This window comes from Lytechinus variegatus, chromosome 13, assembly GCF_018143015.1.
Source record: "Lytechinus variegatus isolate NC3 chromosome 13, Lvar_3.0, whole genome shotgun sequence".
Classification (NCBI taxonomy): Eukaryota; Metazoa; Echinodermata; class Echinoidea; order Temnopleuroida; family Toxopneustidae; genus Lytechinus; species Lytechinus variegatus.
Window position 1 is genome coordinate 34,609,287 of NC_054752.1, and position 15,935 is coordinate 34,625,221.

A 15,935-nucleotide genomic window follows, 5' to 3' on the forward strand; every position below is an offset into this window, starting at 1 on the left:
CTTTTTCCCCTTTGTATTATTCTCTTTTATCTCTATATGTTTTCTTTTCTATCTTGCCTTTATTCTACCCCGTTTAATTCCTTCATTTTTAGGTTCTTTCCTTTTTGGGGGCCATCTTTCTCTCTGTCGGAGTCCCCCCCCCCCCCTTCGATCATCTTCATTCTTTCTCTCCACCTATCGCACCATATCTTTTCTTCTCTCTGGCTTTAAAATAATGTCAGTTTTCTGAATGGCATCTAATTCGAACTAACTTAAAGATCACTTCCTCGATAGAGTAGCAAGCCTTAAAACTATATACCTATTTTGTCTGTAAGCAACATCAATATTATTAAGTTTTACGGACGATAGAGACAACCCAAGAGACTAAGTACATCCAACTTTTGCCTTCCCCTTCCCCGGTCCCCTTTATTACGAGAAAGCCCCGAGAAAGCCTTAGGATTATTTTCTAAGACTTCTGTTTAATCAGGAAATTCAGCGGTTCTAAAACAAAACTTGCTTTGACCATGTTGACCATTTCGGCCTAGATGGAGAGAGGGGAGAGGGTAGGGGAGGGGAGGGGAGGGGAATTATATGGCAATAAGTGTCAAAAGGTAGAGTTTTGCTCACAGTCATTGTGAGACATTTTCTTCTTTGTTTTTAGTGCCCTTTTCGAAAGAAAAGATGCCTCTTTTCCCAGCCCCCCCCCCACACACCCACACACACTTTCGACTAAGATCCGCCGCCCCTGCATGAATATTTATATTTCAAGGGATACTTCAGAAAAAAAAAAATATGTGAGCAGATAGAATGGAGTCGGACAAGAAAAATGCTGAAAATTCCATTAAAAAGGACAACGAATAAAAAAAAGTTATGACGAGCGAGCGAGCACACTTTCCATAGTTGGAAGAAACAGAAACAGATTAAATGATTGTCAAATCGTCTTTCAAGGGAGTGTAATTATGGGAGAAAATGCAGCGGTGAGCATGGTTGGTGAGCCTTAAAAAGGTTGCTTCAGTCGTCTAAACTAATATGCGTTAAATACAGATTGTGATATAAGGATATATTATCAATAACGTAAACTTTAGAATGAATGAACAAGAAATATATATAAAAAGAGCAAATAAAGATTTAAATAGTCGAGTTTTGTTCAATGAAGACCCATTTGCTCACTAGTCAAAGGTGAGATGAGAATGGAAACAACAATTGGATCATGATTATCAGGAATAAGGGCGCCATAATTATATAGGCCATCACAGCCGGCCCACAACATAAACTTCCAAAAACGTGGAAATATCACAATGATGAATATATGAAAGTGAAAGATTTTTAATAATCTTTAAGATTATATATATATATACTGGGAGATGATGCAACATTCCAAATTTTGAGCAAAATTCATTTCTGAAATATTTATTACATTGCTGTGTTAATTTATGTGATTTAAAGTCCCATATGAATGAAATAGTAAAAAAATGAATGTTTCATTAACGGCATTGATTATTTTGATCAATGTCTTTAGTAACTGATCGTATCCTTTTTAAGAATACGGTATTTAGGACTGGCCAAATATTTTTTGTACAAAATACCCGCTTCCACCAAGATACCAGATGACCCCCTCCCATATTCACGAAAGAGTATTTAAAGCAAGTTTTTAATTCTTTTATGATAATAGTTATAATCATATTTAAAAGTCTTTGGAATCACATATTCATAAATGGATTTATTATAATTGAACTCCCATGGTGCAGTGAATATATTCTTTGCAATAATCTAAACGTAGGGATTTGTCACGGCCAAATTCCTGCATGTAATAAGAAATTTTTGCAATTAAGAATGCAAAATTGGGCAAATTTAAGCACTTTTACTGTATTCAAAGATGAATCCATTGCACACATTAACAGTAGTATTAACCATTTTGATGATTTTTAAACAAAATATATATATATATTTTTGAAAACGTGATTGTACATGCCACCCCCCCCCTCCGAAAAGTGGGGGATGTATCCCCCCCACCCCCGGGATTTACGTCCGTGGGAGTAATGCTTTTTACCATAGATCCATTGATATCGGGTTGACAAGCATAAAAAGGTTACTGCTCCCAAATTAATGAAGTAGAGCAATCTACAAACTTTTATAGGTGGACGGCTTTCAATTATTTTCTTTACCAGAAACCATATCATCTTGGAGTAAAATTTGGATTTTTTTTGCGTTGTTTTGTTTTTTTATTCTTTTTTATTTATTTTTTTTATAATATATTGTTCTGAAAATAGCAATACCGAACATCCCCTATTTTAAAAATCGTTCCCATGGTCCTGTCAATATCAATTTATATTATAGGAAAAAGTATTGTATTTTGCAAAAACAAATGTAGAATTGATGCTGAAGTTATTCCTATAGGAATCAAATGAAGTTTTGTAATATTGGAGTGTAAAGTGAAATATTTGTGATAAATAAAGTAACAGAGATAAAGCAATTACACAGCAAAAACTGTGGTGTTAACCGGTGTACATACAGGACCACACCAGTTATTTTACACCGATGTTAAATTGGTGGTGTTAGTTTTACACGTATAGGTGTTATAACAACACCTGTGGTTGTTACATTTACACTCTTTGGTGTTATGTTCAATCTCTAGGGTTTGTAATTTTAACACCTCAGGGTGTGGTCCTCTATTAACACCAATTGGTGTCAGTTTTAACACCACAGTTTTTACAGTGTAGGTTGCGACGTGCACTGGTTTTTTTTAAACTTTCTTACCTCACATCCGATTCCAGCGATTGAATGTTATAAATGTTTAAGTGTTTTTCTTTATCTATTCAAATAAAATTTTATCGGGGTAAATATACTATAAAGGGTGTTTATTGTTGTTGGGGGGAATATATAGGCCTACACTGAAAATATATGGAAATATCACTGACGTGACGACATAGGATGACATGAAACTTTGCAGAAAGAATGAGTTCATTAAAAAAAAAGTTATACCTTGACTATTCTTACTTTCTGTATAGTAAACGCGTACTTTTCTAATAAGATATACAAGGCCTTATTTACAGTTTTCCTATATCAGTGATCACTTTTAATCGTATCAATTATTGTACAAGACAAGGAGAACAGAATATATCCTTCCGGGTTAATGATGTCACGTGAGTTTTTTAGTTGACTTTATTGAATCACATGGCTAAGCGATAACAAAAAGAAACTTTGATCCGACCTGCAAATACAAAAGTCTGCCATTGAATAGGAAAACCATATACTAAATGAATAGGACGAACCGCGACTCAACAGTATATGCTTATAGCCGTTTATACGTGCAAAAGTAGTCTGTACTGTTTATTTTCTGTAAAAGAGTTTTAAGATTCCTGCTTTGCTGATGGAATACAATGAATAGATCTACGAGTCCTCATCTATTGGAAACATGGAATGAACTCTTCAGGAGACGTTTGTAACATCATAACCAAACTTATTGGCACCTTTACAGAGGAAAGTGAGCTCCAATGATATCGCGGGTATTAGAGGAATACTACACACCCGGGTGCCTATAGTGCTTTGAACTCGTGTATTATTAACTAACAAGCATTTTCGTCGTGTTTCTAGACCCTGTTGGGATTCTTAGCCAGTTCTGTCGTTTTCTGGACATGATTTAACCTACGAATTGGTTACTGTGACCGCCGTTGCACCCCCTCTCTCTCTCTTTCTCTCTCTCCCCACCAGAAAACACATGATGAGGTGTGTTTACATTGCCATGTTAATGAGTATGCTTGTCACAAGCAGTGTTCAGGATCATGGTCGTCAGGTATCTAACTGTGTTTGGCTGTATGACGATGGTAGTGTTTTAGATTTGACTGTGGCTGGCAAAACTGATGGAACAGAAAGGTAAACGAACAAGTATTGGATCATGTAAATAATGGCGTCTGGTATATATATTCTATGTGATTTTACAATCAGCCCTATATATGTTTTTTTTAATAGCAATCATTTACTTAAATTCATGTAGGATTAGTATGACGTTGTTGTGCCCGCTTCATAAATAATATGCTCTGATAGATCAACGTATATAAAAAAAAAAGAAATGTAAGAGTTTCATCTGCATGCATGCATGTAGGGTATGATTAGTCTGCAGGCACAGACCCTCATTGGAACATTGATCAACAAGTGTGCCTCCACGCAAAGACTAGCACATACAATACTTGCTGTTCCAATACGAGAGAGCCTTCAGTACACAAGGCATGAGTAGGCTGCACAATCAGACCCTTATTTCGAGTGAAGGGTTTGCCCAGCATGCTTGCATGCAGGGTATGATGGGGGCGACATTCGGTTAGCAGGAAACCGGCCCACGAGTTCTGTGGGAAAGGGAAGGGGAATAAGAAGATAAGAAAGGGGAAAAGAATTCGACGAGGGTATATAAAAAGAGAGTTCTGATCTATACTGTCAAAACGCTGTTTCAAATTTTAAAAGCCCGTCAATCTAACAACTGTTGTTTAAAGTTAAACAAGTTGTTTTTAAAAAGTTTAAACCAGTTAAAAAAAGTTTAAACAATTGTTTAAAAGTTTAAAAAAAATTATAGAGTGACGTCCTTGAAAGTGCTTTTACAGTATAGTTATTATTTCATATTTTATTAAATTGAGAAGAAATGACGTCAGGTGCGTCAGTTCGTCTTGGCACACCCCCTTCTCCTCCACACCCCCCCCCCCTTATCGGTCGTCCTTCCTCTCCAAATCAAACTATCCTCGTGTTCCATCCCTGTGTAAGGTATATTACAAAGAACATTAATGTTTGGGGCGGGGCTCATAGTTAAACAATATGAAATTTGATGTTAAGCATTAATTTCTTAATTTTGATCTTATTTTTATCGCCCCTCTATAAACATCTTCTTTCAGATGGAACGACGAGCCGGCACTAAACACAGATCAGGATTCGAATCTTTATACCATCAATCCCTGCTTTGGATTCTCAATACCAGACACTGTTTGTCAGGATGTAACGGTAAGAATTCACTCTAAAAAATGAAGTGCTAATTCAGCTCTTAAAGAGCGTGTATAGTGACTGCACTTCGGAGTGCTGATTTTTCTCGTTCAAATTTGAACTAGACAAATCAGCACTCCGAAGTGCAGTCACTATACACGCTCTTTAAGAGCTGAATTAGCACTTCATTTTTAGAGTGTTCCATTATCATTATGGCTCAGAATGAGATACTATACTGAAAACTCTGGTGTTGATTTAACACCAGCCCGGAATCTATATCTGTCCAAACCAGAGAAGTAATGAAATAACACCAGTTTGAAATCAAACCGATGATGTTTTAATACTAATTGGTGTTGTATAAACACATGCATATCTGGTGTTAGATGAAAAACAAACTTGTGTTGTTTAACACTTCTCTGGTGTGGGCAGATTCTGCGCTGGTGTTAAAACAACACCGGAGTTTATGCAGTGTAGAATTATTCTATGAGTTAGGAAATATTTCCACGAATTACAGATGAGTGGAATATTGACATATTAAGAAAAGACATCAAATATATAATCATTATGAAATAATGAAATATGATACAAGTTTACTGCTTTATATAGAGCAAAAACTATGTGCATATATTTTCTATTATTATATTTCATTATTGGTAACGAAGACATAAGATATGGCACGATATTGCAGAGCAAGTTGACCCTGTGTAAATACGTCAGATTTCGGCGCTTCGCGCAAGTCCTCCCCGATATTTGCAAATGCAAATCATGCAGACAAAGATTTGTGTTTTATAATGTAACTCTAAAATATTTCATTACTTTGGGGTGGATGCATGTGAACGTGCCTGAGTGTAGTGGAGTTTCTTTACTTTTATAACTTTGATTTCATTTAGAAATTATATTTTGAAGGGGGAACTATTGTATCTAGGCGTTTCCATTACCCGCTTTTGGTTTCAGGGAACTATGCTTTCTTCTGTTAACAAATACGTCATATATTTCGATTTATGACAAATGATTTTTTTTTATAATTCTTATTTAAAATGACATTTTGTTAAAACTGCATGGAAGAAAACAAATGTTTATTTGAAATGAATTAAATTGAATTTTGATGAATTTATTTGAATTATGAAATAAGAAATTATATCCTAATACTGTATTGGATGTGCGTGATCTTTTAAGAGCGCGATGCGCGCCTCTGGTGCTTTCAGGCAGATGTTTAAAACAGTTTGCACACTTTTTTCCGATGATCATCGCGCAATGCAACGAATTTTAATCAAATTGGTAAATATACAAACTACTTTGATTGATTTCAAGAATAATTTAGGTATCGATCAAGGCATGTGAGAGGTCTAAAAAAATACACAAACCCTGAGCAAGACATTATAAATCAAGCCATTAATATAGGCAAAAAACACTCATTTACATAACATTCCGGTAATATCAATCGTGAAGTACCATCCTTACAATGTGGAATGTATTATCTCATCTCCTTTTTTATTTTCCCTCACCTGGGGCCCGCACAACACAAAGCTTAGCAATGATCGTAGAACAATTTTCTACGATTGATTGCAATGTACAATCAATCGTGAATATCAAGCGTACGATTAATCGTTGTTCGTCAATACTTCCCCTCCTCGTCCGCCCCCCCCCCTTCTCCCCCTCCCTCCCTTTCTTCTTCTCTCTTTCTACCCATCTCTCATTCTCAAGCTCCTGATAATTATTAGATTATATTCTTTACATTCATATAGGTCTGCCGTAAAAATCGAGAGGACATCTCTGTAAACATTGCTGCTGCTAGCTCGAGTCAGATGTACTACAGTGAGTCTGATAAAGGGGTCATATTGGAATATAATCACACCGATCCGAACGATCCGGGGTCAACGTAAGTATTAATTCTGAACTACAATGGCGTAAGAGGGTTTTGGGTAGAGCCCCCGCACCTTAAAATTACCTTTCTTGTCTATTTAATATTCTTTTCCCCATATCTCTTAATTTTTGTTCGCCACAAATTTTAGAGTGGCGTCAGAGGCAATTTTCCCATGTAATCCCATGGCCCCTGCATGGGAAGCAGGGGGGCTGGGGTGCTAAAGCAACCCCAACATTTTCCTAGGGGTGGGTGCTGCGTTTGTTATTCCCCATAGGCAGCACCCCCTGGAATTCTGGTAGGTGTTTTGGCAAACTGGAGAATGTCACCCAAATTACCTTTGTAATGAACCCCCCCATTCTTTTTTTTTTTTTGGGGGGGGGGGCTTGTCAAATTTTCCGGGACTTTAATAGCTGCTGCGACCTCCATTTTGTAGTGGAACCCTTTTTTTGTCTGTTAAGTAGTTTCATCAGCACTCCTAAAAATGAATCCCTCATTATGCTACTTCTTCCCGCCCCATTCAACTGGGCATGTATACGTCAACATGATCTATGTACTATATCGTAGATTTATTCAAAATTATGGCATGGTGAGGTTTCTTTTAAAGTGTAGTTGGAGTACCATTCGCGACCCTTCAATGCGGGGGGGGGTCGTATGAAGTTATGAAGACCGAGTATCTAGGTTCCTGGGTGGGCAAGAGATCAAGATTCCACCCCATATCAACAACTCTTTTATTGTTTGTGTTGTCCAGGTACATCAGTCGCTTCCTAGCGGCTTGCAATGGAGAAGTTGAAAGTCAAATCGTGGTAAAAGGCATCGTTTCGCCGACAGCTAATCCCGTCGTACACGTAAGACCCCTTACATTATCGAGCTTTTTAAGTCACTATAATATACGCAGACGTTTTATGGAACGTTGATAATCTATTGAAAATGCACATCAGATTAAAATGAACAGATTATAGGTCATTGTCGAAAATCGATGACCAGCAGGTCGTCCTAAGATGGGCAGCTGACGAGAAACAATTCGATTATGTAGTTTGTCCAGAGGTCATGACGACACTGCTGTTTTGATTCACCGATTTTCAACAAAAGCTCAACGGTTTTGTCATGAAGGGCTTTTGACAAAAGATTATTTGCGTTCCAGAAAGCGTCAGCATGCGTATAGTGGTTGCAAAAACTGCTGTTCCCACACACGAAAACAGTAAGAAAAGACGTTATTTTCATAGCATTGATAATGCCCCGTTTACTTTGGTCAACGATCATCGTAGGGTGATCGTACATACACCGCTAATCTCATTACGATCTCATTAGGGTGGGGTACGATGATCATACAAACATCGTACGATTTTTGTATGGATTCATGGCCATATACATTTTTGTTTCAAAATCGGGCATCATACGACCAGATCTGAGGGCTTATATTGTAAAAGGCCTTATAAGATCAGCGCAGGGTTGTTGACGGTATATCAGCGTAGGTTTATCGTCCGACCTTCGCAGTACCTGTGTATTGCTGTACCCTCTTCGATGTCAAACACAAGAAATTGTAGGTTGCATGGTCGTATATGATGTTTACACTATAAATCGTAGCCGGTAGCTACCTACAATGCCACAAAAAAAAGACTATATATATCCTTCCTACGATGATCGTATCAAATTCAATCCCGATGCAACCATTATCCCGCACCGTCGGAAGATATCTCGCATCAACATACGATGTGTTGATGTAAGAAAGATTATACGAATGATTTCAATGCTAGCCGTTTTAGCTCTCGAAACAATTCCCGAGATACAATGAAATATACATTAACTTTGCTTGCGACACCATCATGACCATATTTAAATTGTATTTATACTGTATGATAATTATTTCTTTCCCTCATTCATAGAGCTTCCTCCTGCTATTACCATGTGCCCCGCCTGTTGTACCTATATCATCCACTGGTCCGCCAATCGTGTCACCTCATCCAATCAAAACCATAGGCTCGACCACGCCTCCGGGCACCGTGACACTACATCCAATCAAAACACAGAGCACGCCGGTTACCCACGTGACGATCAGACCTCCCCCAAGCCCCACGCACCACATGTCTGCGGGTGGTGTAATTTGTCTTATGTAAGTTGTACACCTGTGTCAGTCATACTTATTTTTATTTCTTAAGTTAAGGTAAGAAATTAACATAAAATTCTGATTAAGGAAATGATAATAATTAAAACCAAATTAACTGTTAAAGTGCTTGAAGTGCATTAGACTTTTAAATTCATCTACCACCATCACTGTAACAGCAACAAACAAAACACAATTATATCAGATCTTTGATAGTCTTATTGAGCACCAATGATAAAATATTCGAACGATCTCGTACTTTAGTTTAGACCGAAAATGGCCTGACCATTGATTGTATTCATAAACCATCAATAATTCATTTTTTTTAAACGTGCACACGTTGGTATCAATAATGCATGAAGCATTTTCATTTATAATTTATGCACTATAAAGGAGCAATATAATTAAAAGTGCCTTGATCAACGGTCGTGGCGGGAATCGAACCTCGTACTTTCATGATGTAGCCGGACGTCTTTGACCACTCGGCCACGACACCTCACCTTGTTATGATTATGATTGCAGACTGTAATGCGATCAATGACGACGATGGTCCGTCAAAATCAAACATTATCGTTGAAAGATATCGAAATCATTATTCATTATAGCAAATAGGCCTCCTTTCCTTCAATAAAACTTTGGTAACCATAAATGTCGAACAGTAGAGGTGCCGAAGCCGAGTGGTCTAAGGCGCCTGGCTATACATGAAAAAGTTCGGGGTTCGATCCCAGGCCGCGGCACCTATGCCCGTGAGCAAGGCATTTAATCTACAATACTCTTATCCTGCTTTCATATAAATGGAATTAGTAACTAGGTATGAACTTGTCTTTTTTTTAATAAATAAATATCGAACCATCTCCGTTTCTTGTAATTGATCTCGAAACGTTATTTTGCTTGCAATATTGGCTCTCTGTTTTGTGATGAAGCAATGATCCGATCAAAACAAATTCCAATGAAATCTGCTACAAAAATACGATAAATAGTAATAAAATGTATTTTCTCGTGTTTTTTTTTCAGATTTGTTTGCTTCGTTTGCGGCTATTTCCTGATTGGTTCATTCTATATGTTCTGCTGCAGTGGGGCAAGGGGAATTGAAATCATTCCAAATATACACTTCTGGCTGGATCTACCCAATCTAATTATGGTAATTATACTTTTGTGCGGACCTACGTTTGGATGCGTGGTGAATGCTGATGTTACGAGTGAGGACAGATGACACAATAGTCCTTAATTGACACAAGTTATCTAGCAGGACAAAGCGAGTGTGTCCACGTTGTTTGAGGATGTGTGTGGGGGTGGTTGTGCCTTGAACACGTGTGGGTGTGGGAGGGTGGTACATGTTTCGGTGAATGGAAGAGAGAACGAGAGACATGTGTACACATTTTGGAGGTGGGTGGGTGTTTGTGCGAGTGTGTGTGTGTGGGTGTGTGCCGGAATGAGAAAGAGAGGGCGAGTGGGAGGGTGGGTGTGTGAGGTGTGTACACACCAAGTTGAAATCGATTCAGCCTTATATTTGAGACCAATTGCCTCAAGAAACGGAACTGTCAGCTATCAAAATCCACTTGAGCATATAAGTTTGAGAACATTTTCTCAAACATGATTGCATTGACCAGTCCGAGGCGCACGTAATAGAAAAGGACGAGATTCTTGTCAAAATTAATAGATTTCGTGTACTAGTATTCTAATTAAAATATCTTTTACAAGAAACTCTTCATTTGTTAATGGAGTTTCCATTGAGTGCCCATCTGATAAAGTAATTATTCAAACTTGAGATTTTTTTAATATGCCTATAAAGGAAGGGGCAAAGTCTTGTCTGGAAATTATGGAGTTTATGATAGATTTCGTTGGTTTCATGGGATAATGATCAGTTCCATCGGGGAATTCATATAGGAAAACATGTGATTTCGTACCCCATTCGATTTGATTTCTTATGCAACTTCTTATTTCTTATGCATCGTCATTTTTAACAGGATGGATTTTTCTTCCTCTTCGGCTGCTGCGGGAATACTCAAATGGTGACGTCACCGTCCTCAGGCACCGACTACGACAAAATCTGATGATATCCATATACCCTCCCCCTACCACCCCCCCCTACTGCGTTAGGTTCTGCAATGTTGATTAACAAAATAATACACAGTAAAGGATATTTAGCACGTTGTTAAGTCCGTCACTTTAACACCAAGTTTGAACTTTTTTTAAACATTAAAGGGGAATCCAGCCATACATAGGTCATAATGTTGTGTTGGAAAGAAGAAAAATAAATAAAACAGAATGGTAACAGTTTGAAAGAAATCGGACAAGCAATAAGAAACTTATGGCTGCTTCACCATGTTTACAGGGGCAAGGACAATTAACTTTCCCATATGCCATGTACTTAATTATCAAGGATTTGTGGTTTTATCCCAAGTACCAAATCTCCTGGGCATGTATGTTTTATGTGCTCATGAAGGAAAATTGCAACATTAATTTTGAAGTAAAACTTTTTTTAAAAAATGACCTTTTAGCCATTTTATGTATTGGAGTACATGAAAGGGTAAGCATTGCCTTAATCAGTTGCTATGACATCGCGGCCATTTTGAAGTCTCCATCGTGGGTATAGTAATTACCAATTTTTACAAATTTTAAACATTCAAAACTTTCATATTGTTTGTCCGATATTGTTCAAACTTTCACCTATCCTTTTGTCTGATTTTTCTTTTCCATTAAAAAAGTTTTTATTTGGGCTGGATTCTCCTTTGAAAAATAGTGGTTGGAGTGACGGACTGAAACATTGTGCTTGAAATTTTAAACAGCGTTTCTACCAACGAACGTAGAGGGCAGCAACACACAAGCTTGTGTGTTGCTGCCCTCTACGTTCGTTGGTTTCTACATTATGATTAAAAAATGTCATTTGATCTCATCATTCAGCTTCAGTCTAGTAGACCTCGATCTAACCTGTTATATTTTTTATATTTTACTTTGCTCAGTATTTTGCTCATTCAAGTTTATATTTAATTGTTTTTTAATTTGCGTGTTTATAGAGTGTTTAAGGGATTCGGCAACAAATATACATAATTTAAAAGTCTGATGGGATCTTTATAATGTTAGGTATTAATCTCTAAACATTTAAGTAGAGACAAATGCAAAACTTCACTCATTAAGATTAGGAATCAAAATTACTGATTAGAGAGCCTTAATTCATTTTCGTCAAATGTTTTGACTTTTCAGAGTATTGCCACAATATTGCGAAATAAAACTCTTAGAAGTTCAGAGTGTATAGCCATATATTCGTAGGAAGGGAAAGTGTTTGAATTATTACAACTCATGATATTATGCTTTACAGGTTTAGCCAGAAGGATAAAGGGATAGAATAGTTTTAAAATGACAATTTCTTTCTTGATATTAAACACCTGTTAGAGATTTTTTTCTAAATTTAACTGTATACATATATTCAGGTCTATTGTGTGGAAGTGCCGAATAAATTGATACTGTTGTTTCGCATCACTTTATTGTGCGAAAAGCAATAAAGGAACAGTGTAAGAATGACAACAATACATATACATTTACAGAATAAAAGAGAGCCCAGGACATGGTCACATTACTGACGCAAGCAGGGCAGATTAACATAATGTTACAGTTATATAGTTAAACTACCAAATAAGATGGAACATTCGGTGAAAGTATAATAAACTGTTAATCATCAAGTTAATTTGTAATTAAAGTAATTATAGGCCTGTAGATAAAATCATTTTAGATAAAAGCCAAACATTGAGAAAAAAATGTAAGACCATTAAGTATGTGGACTCATTAGCATGATGTGTAAGTTACACACTATGTACGCAGAGGAATCTGATTTTCCCATCGGACGTTATTTTTCGAGTAGTATATTACGAAAGATGATGTCACTGCCAATTTAGAAAGGTTGTCTCTGAAAATTTTGTAAGGAGTTGGTTTGCCAAATTCATTTAAAAGCATTTTAAGTCGTTTTGTGTTATCCGGGGTAATGTAGCCTCTTGATCCCACCTCAATTGGAAAGTATTTTACCGAGTAGCTTTTGGATTCAATGTCAGAAATGAGTGGGGCGTATTTTCTTTCTTTATATTCATGTGTTTTTTCTGTGTTTGTGGTTTCAAAAGGGACAGAAAGTTCCAGTATCACTAGTTTCTTTTCATTTTTCCACAATGCACATAATTTTTTTATCAGGGATCAGATTCGTCTGCGTACATTGCAATGGGACGGTAGATATCCCCTGTTTTTTTTTATTCTGACTTGAGGTCGGATGTAATATCTACCTCCTGGTTTGATGTACCTTTCTGCAATGTTTTCAATATGTACAAAAGAATATTGTCATGCCGCCATGTATAACGACCTTCGTCAAGGGCAACGGGACATGCGTTAAGAACGTGAACCGTTTCCCGGTTATTACATTTATTACATTTCGCTGATGTCACCTTCCCCCATCTTACAAGGTTTGCATTGGTATTCAAAGTGCGTGAGAGAGAATTCATGAGAAAGCGAGCTACTTTGTGTGGGAGATTATAAATTATGCTTTTCCAGTCGACTGACTTTTCTTGAAGGGCAGCAAGTTTGAAAAACTCACCTTGAACGGAGAGTGACTTTTCCATATGAATTTCACACTGATTGTTTCGATTCTTGTTTAATTACCTCATTATCTGTTATTGTGCAGTGATATGAAGGGAGTACTCTTCGTGCAATTTACCTTTGTGTTGCATTCCATTGTGATTTTTGAACAAATGTATTCAAGTTAAATCTTTTACACGTTTCTTGCAGAATGATATTGGTCTTTTATCTCCACACTGAAAAAATAATTATATCAGAATTTTCTTACTAACTTACTATAGGTATGTTCAAACGCGACCGTTAAAAAGAACCTATATACCATTATTGCCGGTTAAGAAATAAATCTCAATTTCTTTGATATATGAAATTTTCTTTCCATTATTTGGTAAATTCATATTAATATGTTAACCAAACTAACATTTTACTGAGAGTGTAGTTTAGATAACTATAGATGATGATGACTGGTCAGAAGTGCCTTTATGTCTTGTCATATTATATTTTAATAATTATCTTTTAGTCAGACGTCTTATTAAATGTGACAGAATGGGGTAATTAGACACACAGCTGATCCTTTCATGTAGTCATTTAGTTTGCTTCAAAAGTATACACAATCGCAATGCATTTCATATAAGAACAAAAAGGCTTTTCATGGGAACACACGTAATCATAAAAGATCGGATCACTATCGTTTTTCTTTTTTATATTACATTGTCATGAAAGCAGATGAATATGTGTATATCTGTAAACGGAAAATAAGGACTTCATATTTTATATGTAGTAGAGTCTTTTACCATTCTGTACTTCGTTGTTCTGCTTCTATAGCCCACATTATTGGCCATTTCTACTTAATTATGTACTGATAAGCATGTGTATAGCTCCAAATTGCTTCGAAAGGGGTGATTTGCATTAATGATAATAGTAATAATAATGTTGACACTAAGGGCGCTTGAAACAGATGTTCAAAGCACTCACGTGAACTGACTAACTAAGCTAAACAATGAAGCCATTAATGAAAAAAAAATCTAAAGACTGAAGATAAAAGAAGAGTTTTAAGTAAGGATTTTTGCAAGTTTTCTCCCTTTCCATGTTTCCAGCTTCCCAATGTCTTTTCTACGATATCCCTCCATGTCCGACCATCACTGGCAAGAGTGCATGTATTTACACAGTAAAAAAATATATTACACTGTTTAATCCTCTTAACTCTAACAACAAGATGTTTACACAATTGTTTAAACTTTTGTTTTAATTGTTTAAACGTTTTTAACATCATGTTAAAAAATTACACAATTATTGTTTAAACTTTTGTTTTAATTATTGTTTAAACGTTTTCAACATCATGTTAAAAAATCAATCAACTTGTTTCATACTTTAAACAACTGATGTTAGAGTAACGGGCTTAAACAACCTGCTTGAAATTTTAAACAGCGTTTTTACAGTGTATAGACTGTGATGAAACTGTTCAAACTCGGTAATGAAATATAATACAGCTGATAGCATGATAGTGTATATGGTTCTTCGTTTTTTTTCTCATGCCTTAATTACATTTGCAATTCGTGACAAAAAAAATGACACTCTCTAATTATTTTTGATATATGATTATTTGCTTGTTCTATATTTTGCAATCAATAGACACTGATTTGTTTTCAGTGCCAGAACATTTTATGGTAGTATTAATTGATAACATTGTGGTAGTATAACATTGTGCCTATGTTTGAGAGTGTATAAATTATAAATATCATAATGGAAAATGTGCATTAATACGATTATACAAACAATAGAAAATATTATGATACTTACTATTTGTACTAATAAAGGCAAACATCTTTGCGAATTATGCGATGTCCGATAATGTTTCCTTTAATACCAAAACCTTTAACGTGGTATATACTTCTAATAAAAATGGAGAAGAAATGAAGACAACATAAAAAGGGGGATTTAGAATATACATTTGAATTAATCTGATTGGAACGTGAGAGAATTAAAAAGGGAAATTCATATGGAGAAAAAAGAGAGGGTAAAAAATTATATTGATCTGCCTATATCTATTATGGAGGTGAACAAACGGTTGTCAAATACAAACAATGCTACTAAAGAGCAGCAGTATAGGGAGATAATATCTGTTAAAAATTTACATGTATCTACAGAGAGTGGAAGAATATTTCTTTAAAGTTCTGGGGCCCGTTGCAGAAAGAGTTGCAATCAATCGTATAACTCTAAAAATCATGCGCAACTCAGTTTTCAACCAATCAACAGCGCGCGTTTGGGACTTGCGATTGATTTTTTACTTGCGTTAAAACGCAACTTTTTCTGCAACGGGCCCCTGTTCACCCCCAACAAACAATAATATTTAATGAAAAGAGGAAAAACTAACAGATTAACGCTGAAATTTCATCGAAATTGGATGTACAATAATATTTTTTAAAGGATTTAGAATAAATCCAAACCGGCTGTGGATATTGTTCGTATTTAAGT

General features: G+C 36.1%; 1 protein-coding gene across 2 annotated transcripts; it reads left to right on the plus strand.

Moving 5' to 3' along the window:
- Nucleotides 1-3,207: 3,207 nt before the first annotated feature.
- LOC121426193 lies at nucleotides 3,208-12,419 on the plus strand. Of its 2 annotated transcripts, none has more exons than XM_041622398.1 (7): nucleotides 3,208-3,511; nucleotides 4,857-4,962; nucleotides 6,687-6,820; nucleotides 7,554-7,650; nucleotides 8,689-8,915; nucleotides 9,921-10,047; nucleotides 10,874-12,419. In XM_041622398.1, the coding sequence occupies exons 1-7, from the start codon at nucleotides 3,474-3,476 to the stop codon at nucleotides 10,958-10,960; spliced, it is 816 nt and encodes a 271-aa protein (XP_041478332.1). In that variant the 5' UTR covers nucleotides 3,208-3,473; the 3' UTR covers nucleotides 10,961-12,419. The 2 variants fall into 2 exon arrangements, with proteins under 2 accessions (XP_041478332.1, XP_041478331.1); XM_041622397.1 differs by having other exon boundaries at nucleotides 3,210-3,852.
- The last annotated feature ends 3,516 nt before the right edge of the window (nucleotides 12,420-15,935 follow it).